The sequence below is a fragment of the Aptenodytes patagonicus genome, chromosome W, assembly GCF_965638725.1.
Source record: "Aptenodytes patagonicus chromosome W, bAptPat1.pri.cur, whole genome shotgun sequence".
Taxonomy (NCBI): domain Eukaryota; kingdom Metazoa; phylum Chordata; class Aves; order Sphenisciformes; family Spheniscidae; genus Aptenodytes; species Aptenodytes patagonicus.
In genome coordinates this window covers 958,024-976,402 of record NC_134981.1, presented here as the reverse complement: position 1 = coordinate 976,402, position 18,379 = coordinate 958,024, and the positions used below count along the sequence as shown (strand labels likewise).

The 18,379-nt window shown below is 41.0% G+C and overlaps 1 protein-coding gene across 5 annotated transcripts in view; it reads left to right on the top strand.

Annotated features, from left to right (window-relative positions):
• LOC143171857 (WD repeat-containing protein 7) overlaps nucleotides 1-18,379 on the top strand; it is a 151,167-nt gene that overhangs the window by 84,820 nt on the left and 47,968 nt on the right. For all 5 annotated transcript variants that reach the window (XM_076360957.1, XM_076360959.1, XM_076360956.1 and 2 more), the window contains one exon: nucleotides 13,982-14,168. In XM_076360957.1, the coding sequence (XP_076217072.1) occupies nucleotides 13,982-14,168 (187 nt within the window). The remainder of the gene's footprint in view (nucleotides 1-13,981; nucleotides 14,169-18,379) is intronic.

Here is an 18,379-nt window from a genome sequence, read left to right as displayed (position 1 = left end):
ATTTAGAAGAAATAGTCAATCTGTATGGCAGAAAACGGTCAATCTTTGTGGCAGATCTTATGCCCTAATTTAACCTGTTTTTTAGCTTTAGCAACAAAATCAAATCTTAAAAATAAAATTCACCTTTTTCCCCAAATCCTATAGAAGGTGAGTGATTTGAATTATATATTTTTAATCAGATATTTCCTTTTTGCATATTTAACATCCTGGCTATCGTAACGAGTTGTATCTCAGCAAACTAAAAATCTCTCTTCTTTGTGTTTGGACTATGAGGAAGGCTCAGCACCAAACAAGTCCCTGTCAGTTATGTTTTCCACCGGTCCATACACCTCCGTAAGTGAACCCCCATTTGGGGGTAATAAAAATTCAAGATACTGTATTTTTTCCTCCAACTTCAGCTTTCCAGAGTCCTGCTGCTCAGACAAGCCCCAAGTCATTCCCTGGGGGGTGTCAGACCTGCCGAGAAGGGTCTTGGTGACGGCCAGCTATAACCACGTTTGTGTCCATGGACCTTTATCTGCTTTCTGTTTCCAAATGTTCGAGCACAGGCTCTCATATGAAATACTGGACAAAATGTGGACACTTCCACCAGAGAACACATTTTTGTCTCGTGAAAGAAACCAAAACAGACTGTTTTTTCCAGGCCGCTTGTGGGGCGGCAGCACCGCAGGACCCAGCATGCTGCTGCATGCGAGCAGACAGAGCAAAGCTTCGTTAGCCGGGGCGGGGAGAGGCTAAACCCAACGAAGGAGGCTTGGGAAGGTGCCTGAGGGAGAAAGCAGCCTGTGTGGGGCTGTGGGAGCCGCTCTGCCCACGTGAGCGATGACAGCACTGGGGTGTGTGCCGCTGCGTGCGGGCAGAGAGGAGGCAGACTTCTTGTTTGACAAACACCGAGGTCATAAATTCAAGCAGTTAAAGCTCAGCCTTCAGCACTGCTCCTCCGTGCATCGCACCCTGTCGCAGGCTGCAGTTTTATGGTAATCCCCAAGCTCACCCCATTAAGTGTGTGGAGGGGGCCCGTCCCCGGGGCGAGCTGGCACCGTGCAGCGAAGCGGGCTTTGCGCACGGGAAAGCACGCTGGGAGGGGAGGTGCTTGCGTGTCCTGTGATACCTGGAGCATGAAGTGCCTGCTGCCTCGCTGCTGAGGCCCTGCCTGCCCCACGGACCCCGTGCCGAGCTCCACGGGTTGATCCCTGTCTCCCGCATTCTTTCCTTTGGCAGGACTTGGGTCTCCTTTGCCAACAGCTGAGCGTTTGCAGGAGCAGCTGGTCTTGGGGAAGGCTGGTTTAAGATAAAAGGTTCAGTGTAGTACCAAATATCCTGAAAAACCTGCTCTACAAATGTGTCAGATATGAGTGGGGTTTTTTAAAACTTAAAGGGACAATATTATTCCCATTTTACAGATAAGGAACAGAAATTTTTCTTGTAGCAGTATATGAGGGTAACTCAGATATTTGATATAACGAAGAATATCACAGGAGATACACTTATTAGTCATTTCCTAAGAAAACAAAATGTGTATGATTTTGCTGCTGGTCTGAGCATGCCATCCCCTTGTACCCTTTGAAAACACTGCTGATGCCAGCAAAGTTGGAGATTTTAGTTTTCTGCAGTTCTTGTGAAAATGGGTGGTTGGACAGGTGTAGGGATCGTGTTGATGTCCGATGGAAAGGTACGGAGAGCACAGCCCTGGTGGCGTTTGGCGATCTGGATTTATGGTGGTTTATGGTGAGAGGTAGTTAAAGTGGGATTCTCTCTTTTTGGTCCAGACATGAGAGCTCCCTTCTGACACCCCAGAACCCCTTCCCCACTCCAGTCACATCTCACTTCTGCCCCTAATTCTCCGAAATGTGCCTTGCACAACCAAGTGCTTCGTGTTGCACAGGGTACCTGCGGGATCAGCCCTTTGGGGTTAGGTCCAGTTCCACGACAGTGCCGTTCCCATTGCTCTTCACAGCCCCTCCTTGAGCCAGGGTGAGATATGTAACATTGCTGAAAACCTCACAGTGTTTGTGAGGTGTGTAATTCCTGATTTAAGTTCTTATGACTTCAGGCTTACGGCCGTGTGTTTTAATGTCCCGAGGGAAATGTATGTACAGGAAGCAGCTGTAGTTCAAGAGAAGAATACCTGCCCGAGTAAATGTAATATCAGGCTAGCAGTATGTACCAAAAGGGTTGTCAAGCATTGGGACAGCTGCCCAGGGAAGTGGTTGAGTCACCAGCCCTGGAGGTATTTAAAAGACGAGTAGATGTGGTACTTAGGGACATGGTTTAGTGGTGGACTTGGCAGTGCTAGGTTAACAGCTGGACTCCATGATCTTAAAAGTCTTTTCCAACCTAAACAATTCTATGATTCTGTGATTAATTTGAACGTTTTTTTTATTTCCACATGTTTGCAAGTGTATATGCGTTTGCACTCCTTAGAAACAGCATTTATGTAAAGACCACAGTCCAGTGGCAAGTGTTTCTCAGCGCTGTGCAAATCTGCCGGGGTTGCTCAGTATGCCACCCCAAGGCAGTAGCAGATGTTACCCACTCCATCAGCTGGGCTTGCCTCTCCTCCCCGTCTCCCGAAGGGATTGTCTTTGTCAACAGCCCTTGCCTATGAGTATCTGAATATTTAAAAGCAGTTTCTGTAATATCAATTTTTGCATTTAGGTGGGAAATTCAGAAAAATATATATTCTTTTTTTTGTTTATACAGCTATTTTGCTTGGTTTTTATTAAGAAGTTTATTGTCAGAGAAACAGAACCGATGCTGCCAGTAATATGCATATCTGAAGGAAAGTATGGCTTCAGCTCCAGGGACAGGTAACAAAGAGAACCGAAAGCAGGGATGCTTACTTGCTTGCTGTGCTAGATAATTTTTATATTTTGCAGCCGTAGTTCATAATTGCAATAGATGTTTTCTGGCTGCAGAGCATTGTGATCAGGCGTATTATTTGAGATTCATTCTTTCCTTCCTGATGTGGATGGTGAAAGGTCCTCTCTATTGGAATCTGATTACAATTTCCATTTTGCACAAATAGCCAACCGGTTGGGAGGCTGATGAAATGCGCTCAGTGCCATTGATGGCACAACAAGCAATAACAGTCTTTAGTAAGACGGATCATGCGCGGAGTCTAGATTATCGTTCCATATTGGTCACACGTGTTCTAGCTGGGATAGCTGTGCTAAAGGGAAAAGAGGAATTCTTTCCCTGAAAAAATTTGCAGAAAATTGTAGTTTTATTTTGCTGTGTTTTATATAGCTGATACCTGCTTTTAAATTAATGTTACATTTAGAGATGGTGTTTGACACAGCAGGTAAGTTGCATTTAAATGTTACAGAGGGCTTAAACAACCAGCAAACAATAGTGTGTTTGAGGATTCAATTACATTATCTACATACAATGTTACCAACTTAAAATATGTATTCTTCATATGTTAAGTGAGAAAACCAAAGCTACATATGCTTTTTGCTGTTCAGTGTCTGTATCTAATAAAATAGTGCCCAAACATTGTCGATCAATAGTTTGCATGTTTAAAAGGAACACTTCAGAATAACTTTTTTATGAACTGCTGCTTCATAAGCTGTGACAAGTCAATAAATCAGCCTATGCTTGCCTTTGTAGTGAGTGAGATGAAGAGAAACTCAGACTAATTTAATTCATCATACAAATTAATATTATTCCTTCATTAGGGTTGCAGATGCCAAGCCAGGCATCCTTACCTTAAAAGAACAGGAGAGGAATCAGAGTTTTACCATCTTACAGATATGTGTGATAAGAATAGTCGCAAACCCAGGAAAACGCCTGTGAGACATTACTCATTTTAGGAAGGAGAAATGTGGGAGAAAATATACAAAAATAATTGGCATAATACTGCTTTTGAGGCAACTAGCAGGGGTTTGGATTTACAGTGGATGGGTTGATTAATGCTTAGTATTATAATTATTGGAAATTATTTCTCTTAACTGTTTTGGAGTTTCTCTTGACCTTTTTTTAATTAATAGTCTTTGCTGGGAGCTCTTGCATTCATTGGGAAGAAGGCGGGATTTGCTGAGTAAAACGTGAAAATCGTAGTCGTCTCTGTTGCCCTTGTTCTTCAGAGAAGGACCAGCTGCATGTCAAAACAGCAGTCAAGCAGGAGGGCTCTGATATCAAGCTACGCTCCTGCTGCCAGAGCCATGCGAGCATTAGGAACGCAGTCACTTCAGGGTGCTGCTGGGGCTCCCCTCTTACTTCTCTGTCTCTTCCCCCAGGCTCACTGTGCTACTCCAGCACCAAACACATGGGACTGGCCTGGGGAACTCATTGCTTGAAGGTGTAAGCAGCGTTAAGCATTTATGGAATAACATGAAGTACTGAAAACTGCAGTAAATATAGGGTATGTTGAAGGGGATAACCCTTAATGCAGTCCAGCCTGCCAACAGTTAGGGAGTGGGAGCCTGGGCATTTTGGGGCAGTTCCCCTACCTACTTGTCTACAGCAGGAAATTTTTAATAGCTACTATATCAGTGGCTCATGGTGATAAGATTGCATGAGCAGTGTTTCATCTAATCCAAAATGGCACGTCCTGTCTTCACAGGTATGTGAGTGCATATGTGTGACCATAAACTTTGAAGTGTTTTATTTTACATATACTGTATCGGTGTTATTTTCCACCTTTTCGTCACATATGTTCTCTTTCCATATAGGCAACAGAGTTGCATCATTGTGCAACTGGCTGTACTTAGCACTTACAGTGTTTAAAAAAAAAAAAAGAAAAAAGAAAAGAAAAAATCTTGTTTAAATATATACATCCCTTGTTAACTTCGAATTTCTTTAATTTTGTTTTATAAGCATTTGCATTCATCTTTGTGAAATGTCATAGCATAGGAGCACATAATCAATTCCAACGTGTACTACTTGAGTATCATGTTGGGGAGCGTCTCTGAGATGATGGTATGCAGCTGGTTGGAATAAATTGCTATGGAGAACAGCAGTAAAAGTTACAGAATCACAGAAGAGCCCAGGTTGGAAGTGACCTCGAAAGATCATCTGGTCCAACCTTTGGTGGGAAAGGGAGCCTAGATGAGACCATCTAGCACCCTGTCCAATTGCATCTTGAAAACCTCCAGCGACGGGGACTCCACCATGTCCCTGGAGAGGTTGTTCCAGGGAATGATTGTTCTCATTGTAAAAAAAACTTTCTCACATCAATGTGAAACCTTTCACGGTGCAACTTGTACCCGTTGCCCCTTTTCTTCTCCGCGTGGCTCCTTATGAGGAGAGCCTCCGTTCTCTTTGTAGCCACCCTTTAAGTACTGGAATGCTGTGATGAGGTCCCCCTGAGCCTTCTCTTCTCCAGGGAGAAGAGACCCAACTCCTTCAGTCAGTCCTTCAGCTAGTCCTTGTGTCCCCCGCAGCATGAAGACGATGGCACGTTGTCTAGGAGTACAATTTCAAACTAACACCGCTAGCTGCTGCCAGGGAAGCAATCCATCAGCACCAGCACCGGGCTGACACTGTAGTAAGCTGGTTCAGAGATCTACATGTTGGAAAACTAATTGCTGCTTGTGTGGTTATCTTTCTGTTGCTGTAGTTACCAGTTTAGCACAAGAGATGTGATTGCCAGCGTCTTTGTTTCAAGCTATGGCTTGAACGTGTTGTAATTCAAAATGCGTAGCAATAGCCAAAAAGAAAAGGAGCTGTTTTTACCCTGCGTCCCGGCCTTTGGAGAGCTTTGATTTCATCTTCAAAACTACTCAAGTACATGCAAAGATAACCCCTTGTTCCGGTGGTGCCCAGTCACTCAGGTTTTACTTTCTCCAAAGATAAACCTGGTTGAATCAATTACTGGGTTGCCCTGTAAAGAGCCTAATGACGATGACGTCAGCTGCAACATAGACCCACCTATCGGTGTGCTACCGAAATTGAGGGGACAGGCACCTTTGGGGTGACAGAGCCTGGGGAGAAAGGAGCAACTTAAAATAGCTGGACTGCCACGTATTGCTCACGTGGCTTTGCGGTAGTTGAGAATAAAATACACATCATTGTTGGTATGGGTATGTTTGTGCATCAGACACCGGTGCTATGGAGAAGGTTAAGTTGTGATCCATGACTCCTACAAGTTGTTGTGTTGACTTCTTTCGTTGATATTGTGCGTCTTCCACTGTTACGTAGGTCATGGGTTGTCCACACTGCTTAAGAAAATTCATTACAATGATGTGTAACAGGAGAAAACTTCTAAGATTAACATATAGTTTGGTCAGCACTGTGATGGAAAAAACAGCTACTTCCTATGAAATGATGATCATTTTTATGGAAATAGCTTTATTTAGAAAACATTATATAATTTAGATTAAAATAAATAGCATGGTTTAATGGAATTTTGCAATTAACAGGAATGAAAATACAAAGTTTAATGCACAAGTTATGACCCGAGTCATATTGGCTTTCTCCTTCCTGCTAGATTATAAACAAATTTTGGATTAAAATAATGATAGTTTACTCTTTCTATAGCACTGTAATATAATTTCATAGTTAGAGGAAGAATGCATTTAAGCCAGCATAGTTGGGTTCTCTCCATAAATTGAAACAAGTCTGATCTAAAACTCATTTACTGTCTTGGAACAGAATTGATCTTGCTTTCACATTTGATTCTCCCACTGCAGATTTTGAGAGGAAGAAAAATGGCATTGTTAGGTCGGTTTAACTAGGCCAGAGTTAGACTGAAAAGACTGGGAAACCAGCTATTATAAACACTTTCTTCGTTCTCCTTTGTCTCCCTTTCTCTAATGTATTATGCAAAATCTTACATAATTTTCAAACTTAGGGGCAGCATTTGTCTGGCCCCACTTAGGAATATTCTTTGCTGTCTGTTTACTTCATGTAAAAAGCAATATATATTATGCTGTTTAATAGAAATGTTGGCAATTTACTGCATCTAGGTTCGGTTGTTCTGACCTGTTAAACCTCTGTTAACAGAGGAAATGTTCCCCTTAAGATTAAATAACATTTCTGATGTTTTTAAGTCTTCAAAGTGAATGAGGAGACTTCCTTTCTAATCAGATATGAGGCAAAAACCTATTTTTTTTCTTGTTAAAAAATGAAATTTTAACTGTCCAATAAAGCATGGAGTTATATATGTGCTGCACAAACACATTTGAGTAGGAGGCACTTAATTTTCAAAACCCTGAGAGGTTGTTATAAATCTCAGGACAAACTTTGCTTCGTCGCGCGGGCTGGGAGCCGGCGGCACTGGTGGGACAGCAGAGTGGGCCTAATGGTGTCCTGCTAGTGTGTGCTGCATAATCATCTCTGCTGTGCTCCAATTGCCCATCTTCCAGCGTCTGTACCTTTACAAACATTTACCTTTTCGATATAAATGAGAAAAAGGACTTACAGCAAGTCATAAGTGTCATTTTAAATGTGCATTTTTGCTAATCCCAACTTTTGCTCTTTTTTCAGCTAATGGGAGCCTCAAGTAGCAATTTAAATTTCCTGACAAAATAAGCAGGGACTACCTTTCTCTAGATATTTTTCAAAACTGTATTACTTCTTGAGTATTTGTGATAGAAGGGGCTGTCCCTCAGCGCTCAGAAGGGCAAAGCCAAAACTACAGCGGCTGCATGCCGAGCAGCGAGCCCCGTGAGTGGGAATTGTTTCCCTCCCTTTGCAGTGGCTGGGAGGAGCAGGTGGGGGCTATCGATTGCCTGCACAGTGAATGTCCTATTGTTCTTGGCCGCCGGCAGGTAGGGGCAGCCTGCGCCGCCCCTGGAAAATCTTACTGCATCCGGAATATTGAGAATTAATTTTGAATTGTTGCATAGCGAATGAAATGGCGCAAAGTGACCAACCATCGACGCAATCCAACAGTCCTCGCCTGAGCGCGAGCCGCAGATAGCAATCTCGCAGCTATCTAGTCTGATCTGCAGAACAAAATGGCTGCACAGCAATCCAGGCTTTCTTAGGTGATGTCTCTGCCTTTCCTACCTGGGCATCCCCTCGGCTGGTAACGCAGTGCACAATGACAGCTGCCCCAGCACTGCAGCTCGCCGGCCGGGGGGATTCTGCAGGATTTTAGTGGTGTCACTTGCTCTGACATGTAGGAATTGGGGATTATTTCTCTTCAGCCTCTCTGCTTTTCTCCTTTTATGCAGGAGCAACTCAAATTTAATTCTAAATTGTTTTTTACTTTGAATAAAATGCAGTCTTGTTACTGTCATGCGCAATAACTACTTAGCTTCTTCATATACTCTAAGACCGTACTTTTGAAAAGAAATTAAAAATCTATTTATTCATGTCAATTCTGAAATTACCTTAGAAGTTGCAGGCATTGCACCTGTTGCAAGAATGGTACTTAAATGACTTGAAGAGGTCATCAGCAAAAAAGAAGTCTCTCCTAACATAAGTTCAGTTGAAAAAATTTAAGTGTCAGAATTATATTGAAGGCCAAAAAAAAAATTCTGTAACAATTAGGAAATTTGACATTGAATGTGATTGAAAAAAAATCTTTTCATCATTACATCTTTAGAAAAAAATTCTTCAAATAATATGACTAGTTAATTTTTAATTTAGGTCTAAAAATATCCTCTGGTTTTATACCTGTCTGAAAGATGAGAGAAGATATGTAATAAAAATTCACTGCACTAGAAGTAGGAAGGGATTCAGGGATATGGATTTTTAACCCAGCTATCCCAATTTATATTTCTGTCTTTCTGTGGACGTTTCACTCAGGTATACGTCAAATCATCCAGAAAGGGTCACAATTTGGTTTAATTTCTTGCAGAAAAACACTATGCCTGTGGACACGGGGAGAGAGGGCAGACGGAAAAAAATTAGAGCTATGATTCTTCACTTCTTTTTTTTTTTTTTTTTTTTTCCACATAAAATCAGAAAAAGATGCAAAGCAAGTTAAATCGTATTCTTGGAGTCCATCATTTTTTATTTAGTTGGAACTTGATCTCGTGGCAAATTATGAGAATAGGAATCAGAGTTATCAGTGTCTCATTCATGCCTGTGCTATTGATTTTCCTGAGCAAATTATTTAATTTTTTAAAATCTATCGGCAAAATGGGGTTAACAATGCTGACTGATGTAATATGGTTAAAGCTCTTGAGATTCAGCAAGGAAAGGCATTTTAGAAATCCAAGCAGGTATATGCCTTGAAAATAACTGATAAGCTTTAGTATTTGTGTCACATTTTCATTAATAAAAACGACATAGGGATCAAAGACTCAAACCTTTATTTTAGTGTTCAAGTAAACACATGAAAAAGTAGGCAGATTTGTAACTACGCCACTGTTCGCTGGATATACCTTTTTGTGTGGATATCTCTGTGCTGTCACATGGGATGTTTCCCACGAGGATATATAGAAATAGTTTCAGAGAACTGGCAGATTTGCTATCTCTATCCTAAATGTTGAAAGCACTTCAATACTTGTGTCCAAAATTTTATCCTCCTCTACTGGTTGAGAAAAGTCCAGTCTGGTTTTGGTACTCCTGATAACTCCCTTGTACTGATAAGGTGGTCAGCTCTGTCCAGGGACAAAATCGCTGCCTTCTGCTCTCTGGATTGCCTCCTGTATGGCTCTTTTTCATTTCCATATGCTTGTGGCATACGTGTACCAATGCAGAATAAAACATCTGGAACAAAATGATGTTTTAATACAAATTTATATAGGAATGTGTCATTTCCTGAACTACATTTCTGTTAAGTTACTGCTTGAAGTAATTCTGTCTAGTAAGTCGCACCCTCATTTTTAATGAAAGGAGCTTTTGTCAGTTTGTTTCTTAATGACTTTTTTGAACAGAAGGTACGTGTAAATCATCAAAACTTAGTTTTTACTAGGGCAGATTTTTTATTTTTTGTTTAAAGAGTATGATGTTACCTAGATTTCCATCAAGAAAGACAGCACCCCCTGCTTACAGTAATTTCAGTATGCATTGAATGTATGAGCCCTTCCAAAAGCAGGAGGAGCACACTGAAGTGCAGTCACAAGCTGCATTCTGGTTTGGTAGGATCTTTTCTGTCACATCACCATGTTGGCCCAAACTTCTACTAAAATACCTTTAAATAGATATTCTCTTGCCCATTTGATGGCAGTGCGAGTGTGTAGGTTCACTAAAAGATGCCGAATCAGCGCCAGGCGTGAGCAGGGACCTGCCCTGGGCTGCGCAGGCAAGGCTGCCGGTCCCGGGAATGCACATTAGCCTGGCTGCTCCCTGTCCTGCTCCACACTAATGGACTCAAAGGTTAAGAGCAAAGGATCTCCACAGCCCCAATCAGCAGAGCTTTTCCAGGGCTAATTACCTCTTTACTGCGCTGACTCTAATGTGACATGTTTATTGCCTTAACTAACAACTCATTAGCTTAGTTGATGTTTTTGTCAATATTAATTCGTTCATTTAAGCCAAGTCAAAGCTTAAACAAAGATGTCCAGGCTGAGAAACGGGCAGCAGAATGACTTTTGTTTAGTTCATCTTTTTCCGTAGCTCGATTTACACGAGGCAGGTGCCAGCAGGAGCAATGCTAGGAGGATTCCTATGAAAAAGGTAGGCATAGTTCATTGTAGTAATGTTTGAGTAGTCATGCTTTTTAATAAGGTTCTTATATTTGAGACATAAAATTCACACAAACTAGAGCTTCATGGCCTGTTATGCACTTCAAGAAGAAACTTTCAGTTCTTCTGTTACACACGTATAAGGGATTAGTGTGAATGGACTAGAAAAGCATGTCTGTTGTTGGCTTTTCTGAATGCTTAAAATGACAGGCGGTTTATTTAATAAACAAACCGAGCAAGGCATAGAGGACAGTTCTGAAAACTAAAGAAAAACCTGTTAAAATCAATAGGTTATCTTTATCACAATAGCAAGCTAAATGAACATTATTAAGAGGTAACAAATAATTATGTAGAGATAACGATAAATTATCTTTATCTGGAAGCATTGCTTGTTTTAGCCCTCCTACACGTTTATATATATGTAATTATTTTTATAAAAAAATAGTCTATTAAATGAAATTGTTAATCATGTTTCCTCAATATGCAGAACCTGGATCAGAATTCAGGTATGTTGAAGTTGTTTGGGACATCATTTCTCTCTCCCCCCCCACTCCCTTAAGCTATATTTCTCTCTAAAAGGAAAAAAAGGCATTGTGGGGAGGAGGGAAAGTGAGTTAATGAGGATGGACACCAATGCTGTGAGGTAATCGTAGTAAAATGTATGAGTTAGGCGTGCAGCCCTCAGGAAGGGAGGCGATGCTGCGGGTGGGTTACTGGCACGGCGGGTACCTTTCAGGGCAGAGCTCCCAGCCAGCTTCCTTTGCTGCCTGTGGTCCTCTGCAGCGATCGTAGGAGCAATTTGAATATCCTGCTCTCTGATTTGGGAAATTCATTTGTCTTGTCATTCTAGATTCTGCTGTCGCTTTTGGAGGGGACAGTGCTGATGGCAGAGTCTCTCTTTAACATTAATGTCTGAACGGCCAGGACACTCAAACGTAACAGAAATGACCCAAAATTCAGTTCCTTCACCTACGAGAGATAAATGTTTGAGCTTACATCTCTAACTGACCTTAACCACCAAATACTGAGTCCTTCAAAGGTGGAGACATGTCCAGCAGTTCCTGCTGAAACTCTGCAATGGTTATTCTTTAAAAACAGAGTTACAGGTCAAAAGGCGAGCACAGCTCTTCAGTCTAGGGGTCTAGAGCCTCCCCTGGTACCAAGCGCTTTCTGCCCTTTCCTGAGAGCTGCCTGTCTTATCCACCAGTGCCCGGTATTGGGAAGATGGCACAGCTCAAAACAAACCACAGCACTGCAACAGCCCTGCCCCAAAACCTGAGAGCACTGCATCAATAATAATAATAATTTTAAAAAAATCTTAATGTGTAAGATATGCATGAGACAAGACTGGCAGTGGGTCTATAAAAAATGGACTAAAATGGACTAAGTACATTTCCTATTTGAGAGCCGATTCTCAGTTTTATTTGCTTTTTTATACACGTCTAATGCTCACTTACTGAGGTGTGACACTGGAATGGTGAAAATTATACATCTCCTTGTGAACCTTCAGGCAACTCTTCTCAACATATAGCTTATTTGTGGGCCCCACATCAGGGAGATTTCTGCTCAGGTATGTAGGGTGGTATTGGTATTTAAATGCTCGTGTGCTGTCCAGTGTTTCCTTAGCAGAAGGCCCAGGCACGGTTCTGGAGGTGCTGAGATCTGGGAGCGGAAGCGGTCACAAACAACATCCTGTTGTGCATCCCGAGACAGAGTGATGCGGAGGCTTTACAAATAATTTCATTCCCTTTCCCAAATAAAGCATTACTACGTATCTGACATCGAGGAGGTGTCAGTAGGAAGAAAAATCCTTGCTGTAAAATTGGGTATCTCGTTCCCGAATCACCCACATCTGGGAGCCGATGCTGCCGAGCTTCTCAGTGACAGGCCAGGGAGCTTTGTTGGATTACCACCAAGGCTTTCTTCTCTGCCGTTTCCCCTTCTAAACTCATACTGGGGCGAGAGCAGGACAAGTAGGCAAATCCCCTGAGCTGCTTGGCCCAGTTTATCAGCTCATCAATACATGTTTTGCTTGCGCGTTTCTTTTTCTGCTTTGTGCAAGGGAGCTGCCTTGCCAAAGATTTGCTGGGAGAGAACGCCGGGGCGGCAGCTCTCCCTGCGGTGAATGGCCACTGCCGGGGAGCCGTGCCTACCGTGGGCTCTGGGGAAGGGGGGAATACAACACTGCCCTGAGACAGCATCACTCTTGCAGTGTTAGTCACTGCAGCTGTGTCCCCAGATAGTTAGTTCCCTTAAACTAAACATCATCTCTGCTGATTACTGAGGTGATGTCATCATGGTGTAGCACAGGATTTTAATTAAAGAGGAGATCTGATTGTGCCACCTTATCTGAGCCCCTGCACGGGCAGGCGCATGGCACGTTTGGAAACAAGCAGCTGTTTTGGTGACTTTGACTTATTTTTGTTGTTTCTCACTCAGTTAAGCACATCTAGCATGAACTGCTTCTAGCTGTAGCCAAGATACCGATGAAAAAGTGTGTAATCTCAACGTGGTTGATTTTAATTGATATTTTCCCAAGTTTAATCTTTTAAGCTTGTTTTTCTTAGATATCCTTTCAAAATGATGTACCTTTTTTTTCTGAAAACTTTATTACCTATGTTAATGTTATTGCAGATTTTCAGGGTTTTCTTAGCAAGTGTCTATTGAAGGGAGGACTTTTTTATCATTTCTGCTTTGATTTTTTTTTTTTTTTTCACAATTTTCAAGCAGAAATATTTAGGCATGGAGACTTCTTACATTTTTTCCAAAAATACATTTAGTGCTATTTCTTTTGCAGTGAAAATACTATGTTGAAGACTCAACGCTGGCAGTATTGGCATGGGCCTGTTTATGTGGCACAGTGATCTGAATCAGACTGATGTGTTGCAGTAACAAACTGGCTGTCGTTGCTATTTGAGAATGCTTTAAAATTCTCGCAGGCAGTGACTGGCGGGGTTGCAGCATTGCTAACGGGGTGAACACTTCTAATCCATCCTATGCTTGTGTGTACCAGAACAGTCTCCCTGCCTTCTGCTGTTCGTTGAGCTACGAGTGATGACGGGGAGCGTGGATACCGTTTATCTGAGACAGTCTATACTAGTATCCCCTGCCTTTTGGAGCGTTGTTAGTGTCTGCGTTTGAGGACTGCTATGGGTTGCCATCCTGGATTCTGTATGAAATCCATGGCACAGGGAGTCTCTGGGCATCACGTACCCTGAGGTTAATTAACATAACTGATACCCACAGAACCATGTCTTTGTCTTCTTCGCTGGCTTTGAGAGGACCCTGCAGTTGTAAGCTCCTGCACTTTCTTCGTGAGATAAAGCCTTAATATGGTGACTTATGAGCAGGTTTCCATACTGCATGTTTCTCAACAGCAAGTATTTGGAAACAAGGCAAAATCAATTCTGCAGCTCTCTTTTCACTGTCCCGTTCTCTCCCACTCTGCACGGCAGGCAAGGCACTGACGTTTCTGCTGCTGCAGCCGCCCAGCCCCAAGCTGCCTGCGCACAGCACCATCCGCAGAACCGCCATCGACCTCATCGGCCGCGGCTTTACCGTCTGGGAGCCCTACATGGACGTCTCCGCCGTGCTGATGGGCCTTCTGGAGCTCTGCGCTGACGCGGAGAAACAGCTTGCAAAGTAGGTATCTCATTTATTCACTTACAAATACTTACTTGTATCATTTTCCACCCACGGATCTAGGTTTTGCAGCAGTTGGTTCAAATCCTGTGGTACTTGGAAAGAAGGTGGGACAAGGAACAACTCTTTGTTTCAAGTTTTGCATTTGAGCCAGTACCATCTAAATTACGATTTCAAGTCTGCTTTAGTCTGGCTCGGTTTGCAGTCTCGGGCAGCTGCAGTGGGCGATCTCAAAAGGAGAGGGTTTAACCACGGCAGGAGAGATCCGGTCACTTGTGCGCAGTGGCACTGCAGTGCTGGCTTCTCTTGGCACGGGGAGTCACCCCATCTAAAACTGGGGGACACCAAACACTTGGTAGACATTGCCTGGGGCTACACAGCGTTAATCTTCCGGTCATATTGCTAGTAATTTTGGGAAAAGAAGCGAGTTACACATTTTTTTATATCTAAAATATGTCTGTCTTTAACATAATTTTTTTTTCACCCTTTCTTAACTGTAAAAATAGTATTTTCAGAAGGTTTTTTCCACTGGTGTGTCTGAACACATGGATTTTTTTTCCCATGGTTTTACAAGCCATCCCGTCAGGTTGTGAATTGTTTTGGAAAGTACATTTTGGAAAAGGTGGTTATTTTATCAACAGCATTGCTGTTAATAGCATCAAGGTAACTTGTAGATTTAAGGATTGCTAAGAAATCATAAACTCAATAGACCACAGCCTGTCTCTAGGGTCAGAGAACAACTTATTAAAGTGTCCTAAATCAAGATTTATATGGTATGCTGTCTTGTACCTCTGTTCTAACCTCTTTGAAATAAAATCTTCTTTCAATTAGGTATTTGTAATTGCACTTGGAGGGGGGAGGGCAAATTTCAAAAGGAAGTCTGACACTTCGACATAAAATACACAGAAAAAAATATAACATTGGGGGTTTTGTGGGGTTTTTTTTGTGTATGGAACTCCCAAGTGCGTATTTGTTCCATTTCTTAAAAATTACTATAATTGTACAACTTCTAGTTATGTATACACAAGTATGTATGCAAGTTGTTACACTTGATGGTGCCGTGTATTACCAATCACGCCATCAAATAATTATGGCTAAATCAAATAATTATGGCTAAATGTGTAAGTGAAGCCATTAAGATGACTTGTGTAATAAAGGTAGTGTCTTAACCTTTTTTTAATGCGTTTTGTGTTAAGATAATGGAATTCTTGAATGTTAGTGTTTGGGATTTATTTAATATGTGCAACTTTGCAGGACACGAGCAGCATTTTTGTTGAGTATCCATGAATTTTATGATCTGAGGCCTAAATGTAATAAATTTCAACTGGGGCCCCGATTCTCACATGAACAGTCTTTACTCACACCATTAATCTGATTAATGACAACAGGACTATTTGCACAGGAAAGGGTTTTGCAATATAGTCCTTATTTTTATTATTGTTTGTTGTAAAATTGATCATCTCGTCTGAAATTTATTCTAAATCTCTATCTGAACAATTATTTCTGTATTTAGTTTTTATAAAAAAAAGCAAACCACTTAAACGTGCAAAAGGAGAGGCTCTGATTTCTATGTATAAATAAAGAAAAAATAAGTCACTATAAGAAGCAATCACAGTAGGCTGTTTATATGAAATAAAACAATGATACTATGCTTCATGTAATTGGCTTTGAAAGCTATTTCAAGCTTCCTGCTTTTAATGGAAAACCTTGAAAAATGTAAGTGGATATACATTAGTGTTGCTCAGACAAAATTTTCATTCATAGATACATAGCTCTTGCATAGGAACAAATTAGTCCTCAGTTAGGACATACAAAACGTGTAGCTCCTGCTCCGGGTGGAGGGTTGCCTTGAGCAAATAGAAATTTCATATTTATTTGGTTGTCAGTATGAATTAATACTGTAGTATTAAAGTTCTGCAGACATTCACTTGGAAAATGACTGTTGCTACAAATATTTAAATTTAATAATAATTTTCATCACATAAAATATAGAAATCATTGATCTTTTTTCTAATAAAACCTCAGCACGTTTTTGTTGTTACGCGAGTTTATGTTCTTAAATGCATAGGCTGTTACCGCGTTCGCGGTTCTGCGTTTTGAATCTGTGCTGATGGGCTGTGTTTCCAGCAGAACATAAACAAAACCTTCAGCCGGTGTGAATCACGATGGTGCCGTTTATTTCAGTAGAGCTTTCCTAATCTGCACCAATTGCAATTTTAGTGCTTTCTAAGTCTGGCATCCCAAGCCCTGTGTGAATATTCCCTAGGTTTTTTAAACATATTTCATGCTTAATTTTTAATTTATGTAGTGCTTTCTACCTAATATTTTAATTAGTGGCGTTCCTTAAGTGTTAACTTGTAAACCGTGCAGTAATTGCTAAACCATTCATTAATGGGGAAGCAATTTCATTCCTAAAGGAAGACAGCTGACTGGTCTGTGATATTTTCTTTGCAAGGTTTTTGCCTGGGGGGGGGGAATCTAGTGTCGGAAATTGCCGAGGTCATCATAATTGATTATTTAGGTATTAATTTTATTGTATTTCTTTTCATGAAATGCAGAGGTTCATTTTTCATCAGGTAATATTTTGCTTGATGGTATTGCTAATGTCTATCAAGCTTTCTGGGTATATTCTGAAGCGTGTGGGAGAGGACAGTTTTATGTTAAAGGAGAAAGAAATGTCTGCAGTACTTTATTTTAAAACTGCAGTAGGCCTTCAGTGGCCCGGTGGATATTCGTCTGCGTGTGAAACGCTGTGCTGAGCGGAAGGAGGGTGTTTGCTTAGCTTACAGATGTTCTTGTTTACAGCATTGCCATAATAATATTACTTTAGATACTTAAAAAAAAAAATCCTTTAACAATTAGCCAATTTTCTGTTTTATTCTAAGGCTATTGTTTGCTAAATCACAGCAAACACTGCTTTTTTATGTTGCAACATACGAAACTGTAGAATATCCTTATGATTACAAATACCTTAATTATAAGCATTATTGTCAAGTGTTTAAACTATGTATTTATGTTTTCAGTTACTTTTCTATTTTAGTCAGGAGTTTCTTTTGCTTGTAGCAATAACATTTAACGCCCTGAGCACTTTTACACACCCGTAGCATTTAACCTTAGAACTCAGTTTCAAATCTTACAGTTCCGAAAACTGCTCTATTATGAATGAATTTTACTTTACAAATGTGTTTACAAATGTTTATTTATAAACACACACATTTTAAATGCTAGATGCAGTAAGGAACTGACTGGGGTTGTCTTAATACCACGTATGCATTTTATCATCCCTCTGTGGGGGAGGTGTTAAGGTTTCTGACTTTCTTTTACATTATACTAAGGCAGATATGACCAATTTTATATAGCAGTTTTAATTTCCTCAAGATTTAAAGAATGAATGATTGCCGTGTGTTGGGGGGGGGGTGTTTCTGGGGAAATATGTACAAACTGGATGAACAATGTTATTTGGCTGAACTTCAATTATTTCATGCAGTGCAACAGAAGAAGCTGAAATGTTTTGCCTTCCCAGAGAATCTCCTAAGCCCTATTGTATGTAAATGTAGACTTACAGAAGCCAAGCGAACGCAGTTCCTCAGAAAGTCATTTTCATCTTGCGATTACATCCTTAGCTGTCATAAAGATTAGTATGGCTCTCTATCCACAGAGCACTGAATAAATGAATGTATCAGCATGTAGCCTTGAGGAGCCCGATGCAATTTTCATCATGATAAATTGCATAATAAGCGAGAAAGTGTTTGCTTATTAATCCATAACAAGATTTAGATTGAAAGTGGCCTGTTACATTCATGACAGATACAGTACCGACTGCAGACAGACGAAGATGGAAAGAAATAGAGCAACAATGTGTGCAGGGGGTTAAGTGTGCATCTTACCCTCCCGGTGCCCTGCTGAGCTGCCCCTTTTTGTGCCTGATTTACCGTGTACACAATAATAGTGCACAGCTGCCTGGCTTCTCTCCCTGATGTTAAGAACGTTTATGAAAGAGCTTTTATGTCAAGCTTCTGCTTAAAAAAAAAAAAATCACTTCACAAAAAAAAAAGCAGTGTTTTTCTTTTTTCCCCTTCTGAATTAAATAAATATCTGAGCTGTTATCCAAAACTCTGGTATTTATAACTCCTCCACTCTCCGAGTTCATCCTAGTCTCCAAAGATTATACTGTGCTAGCCTGCCATGCTGAATGAAACTGCTCAGTTGTG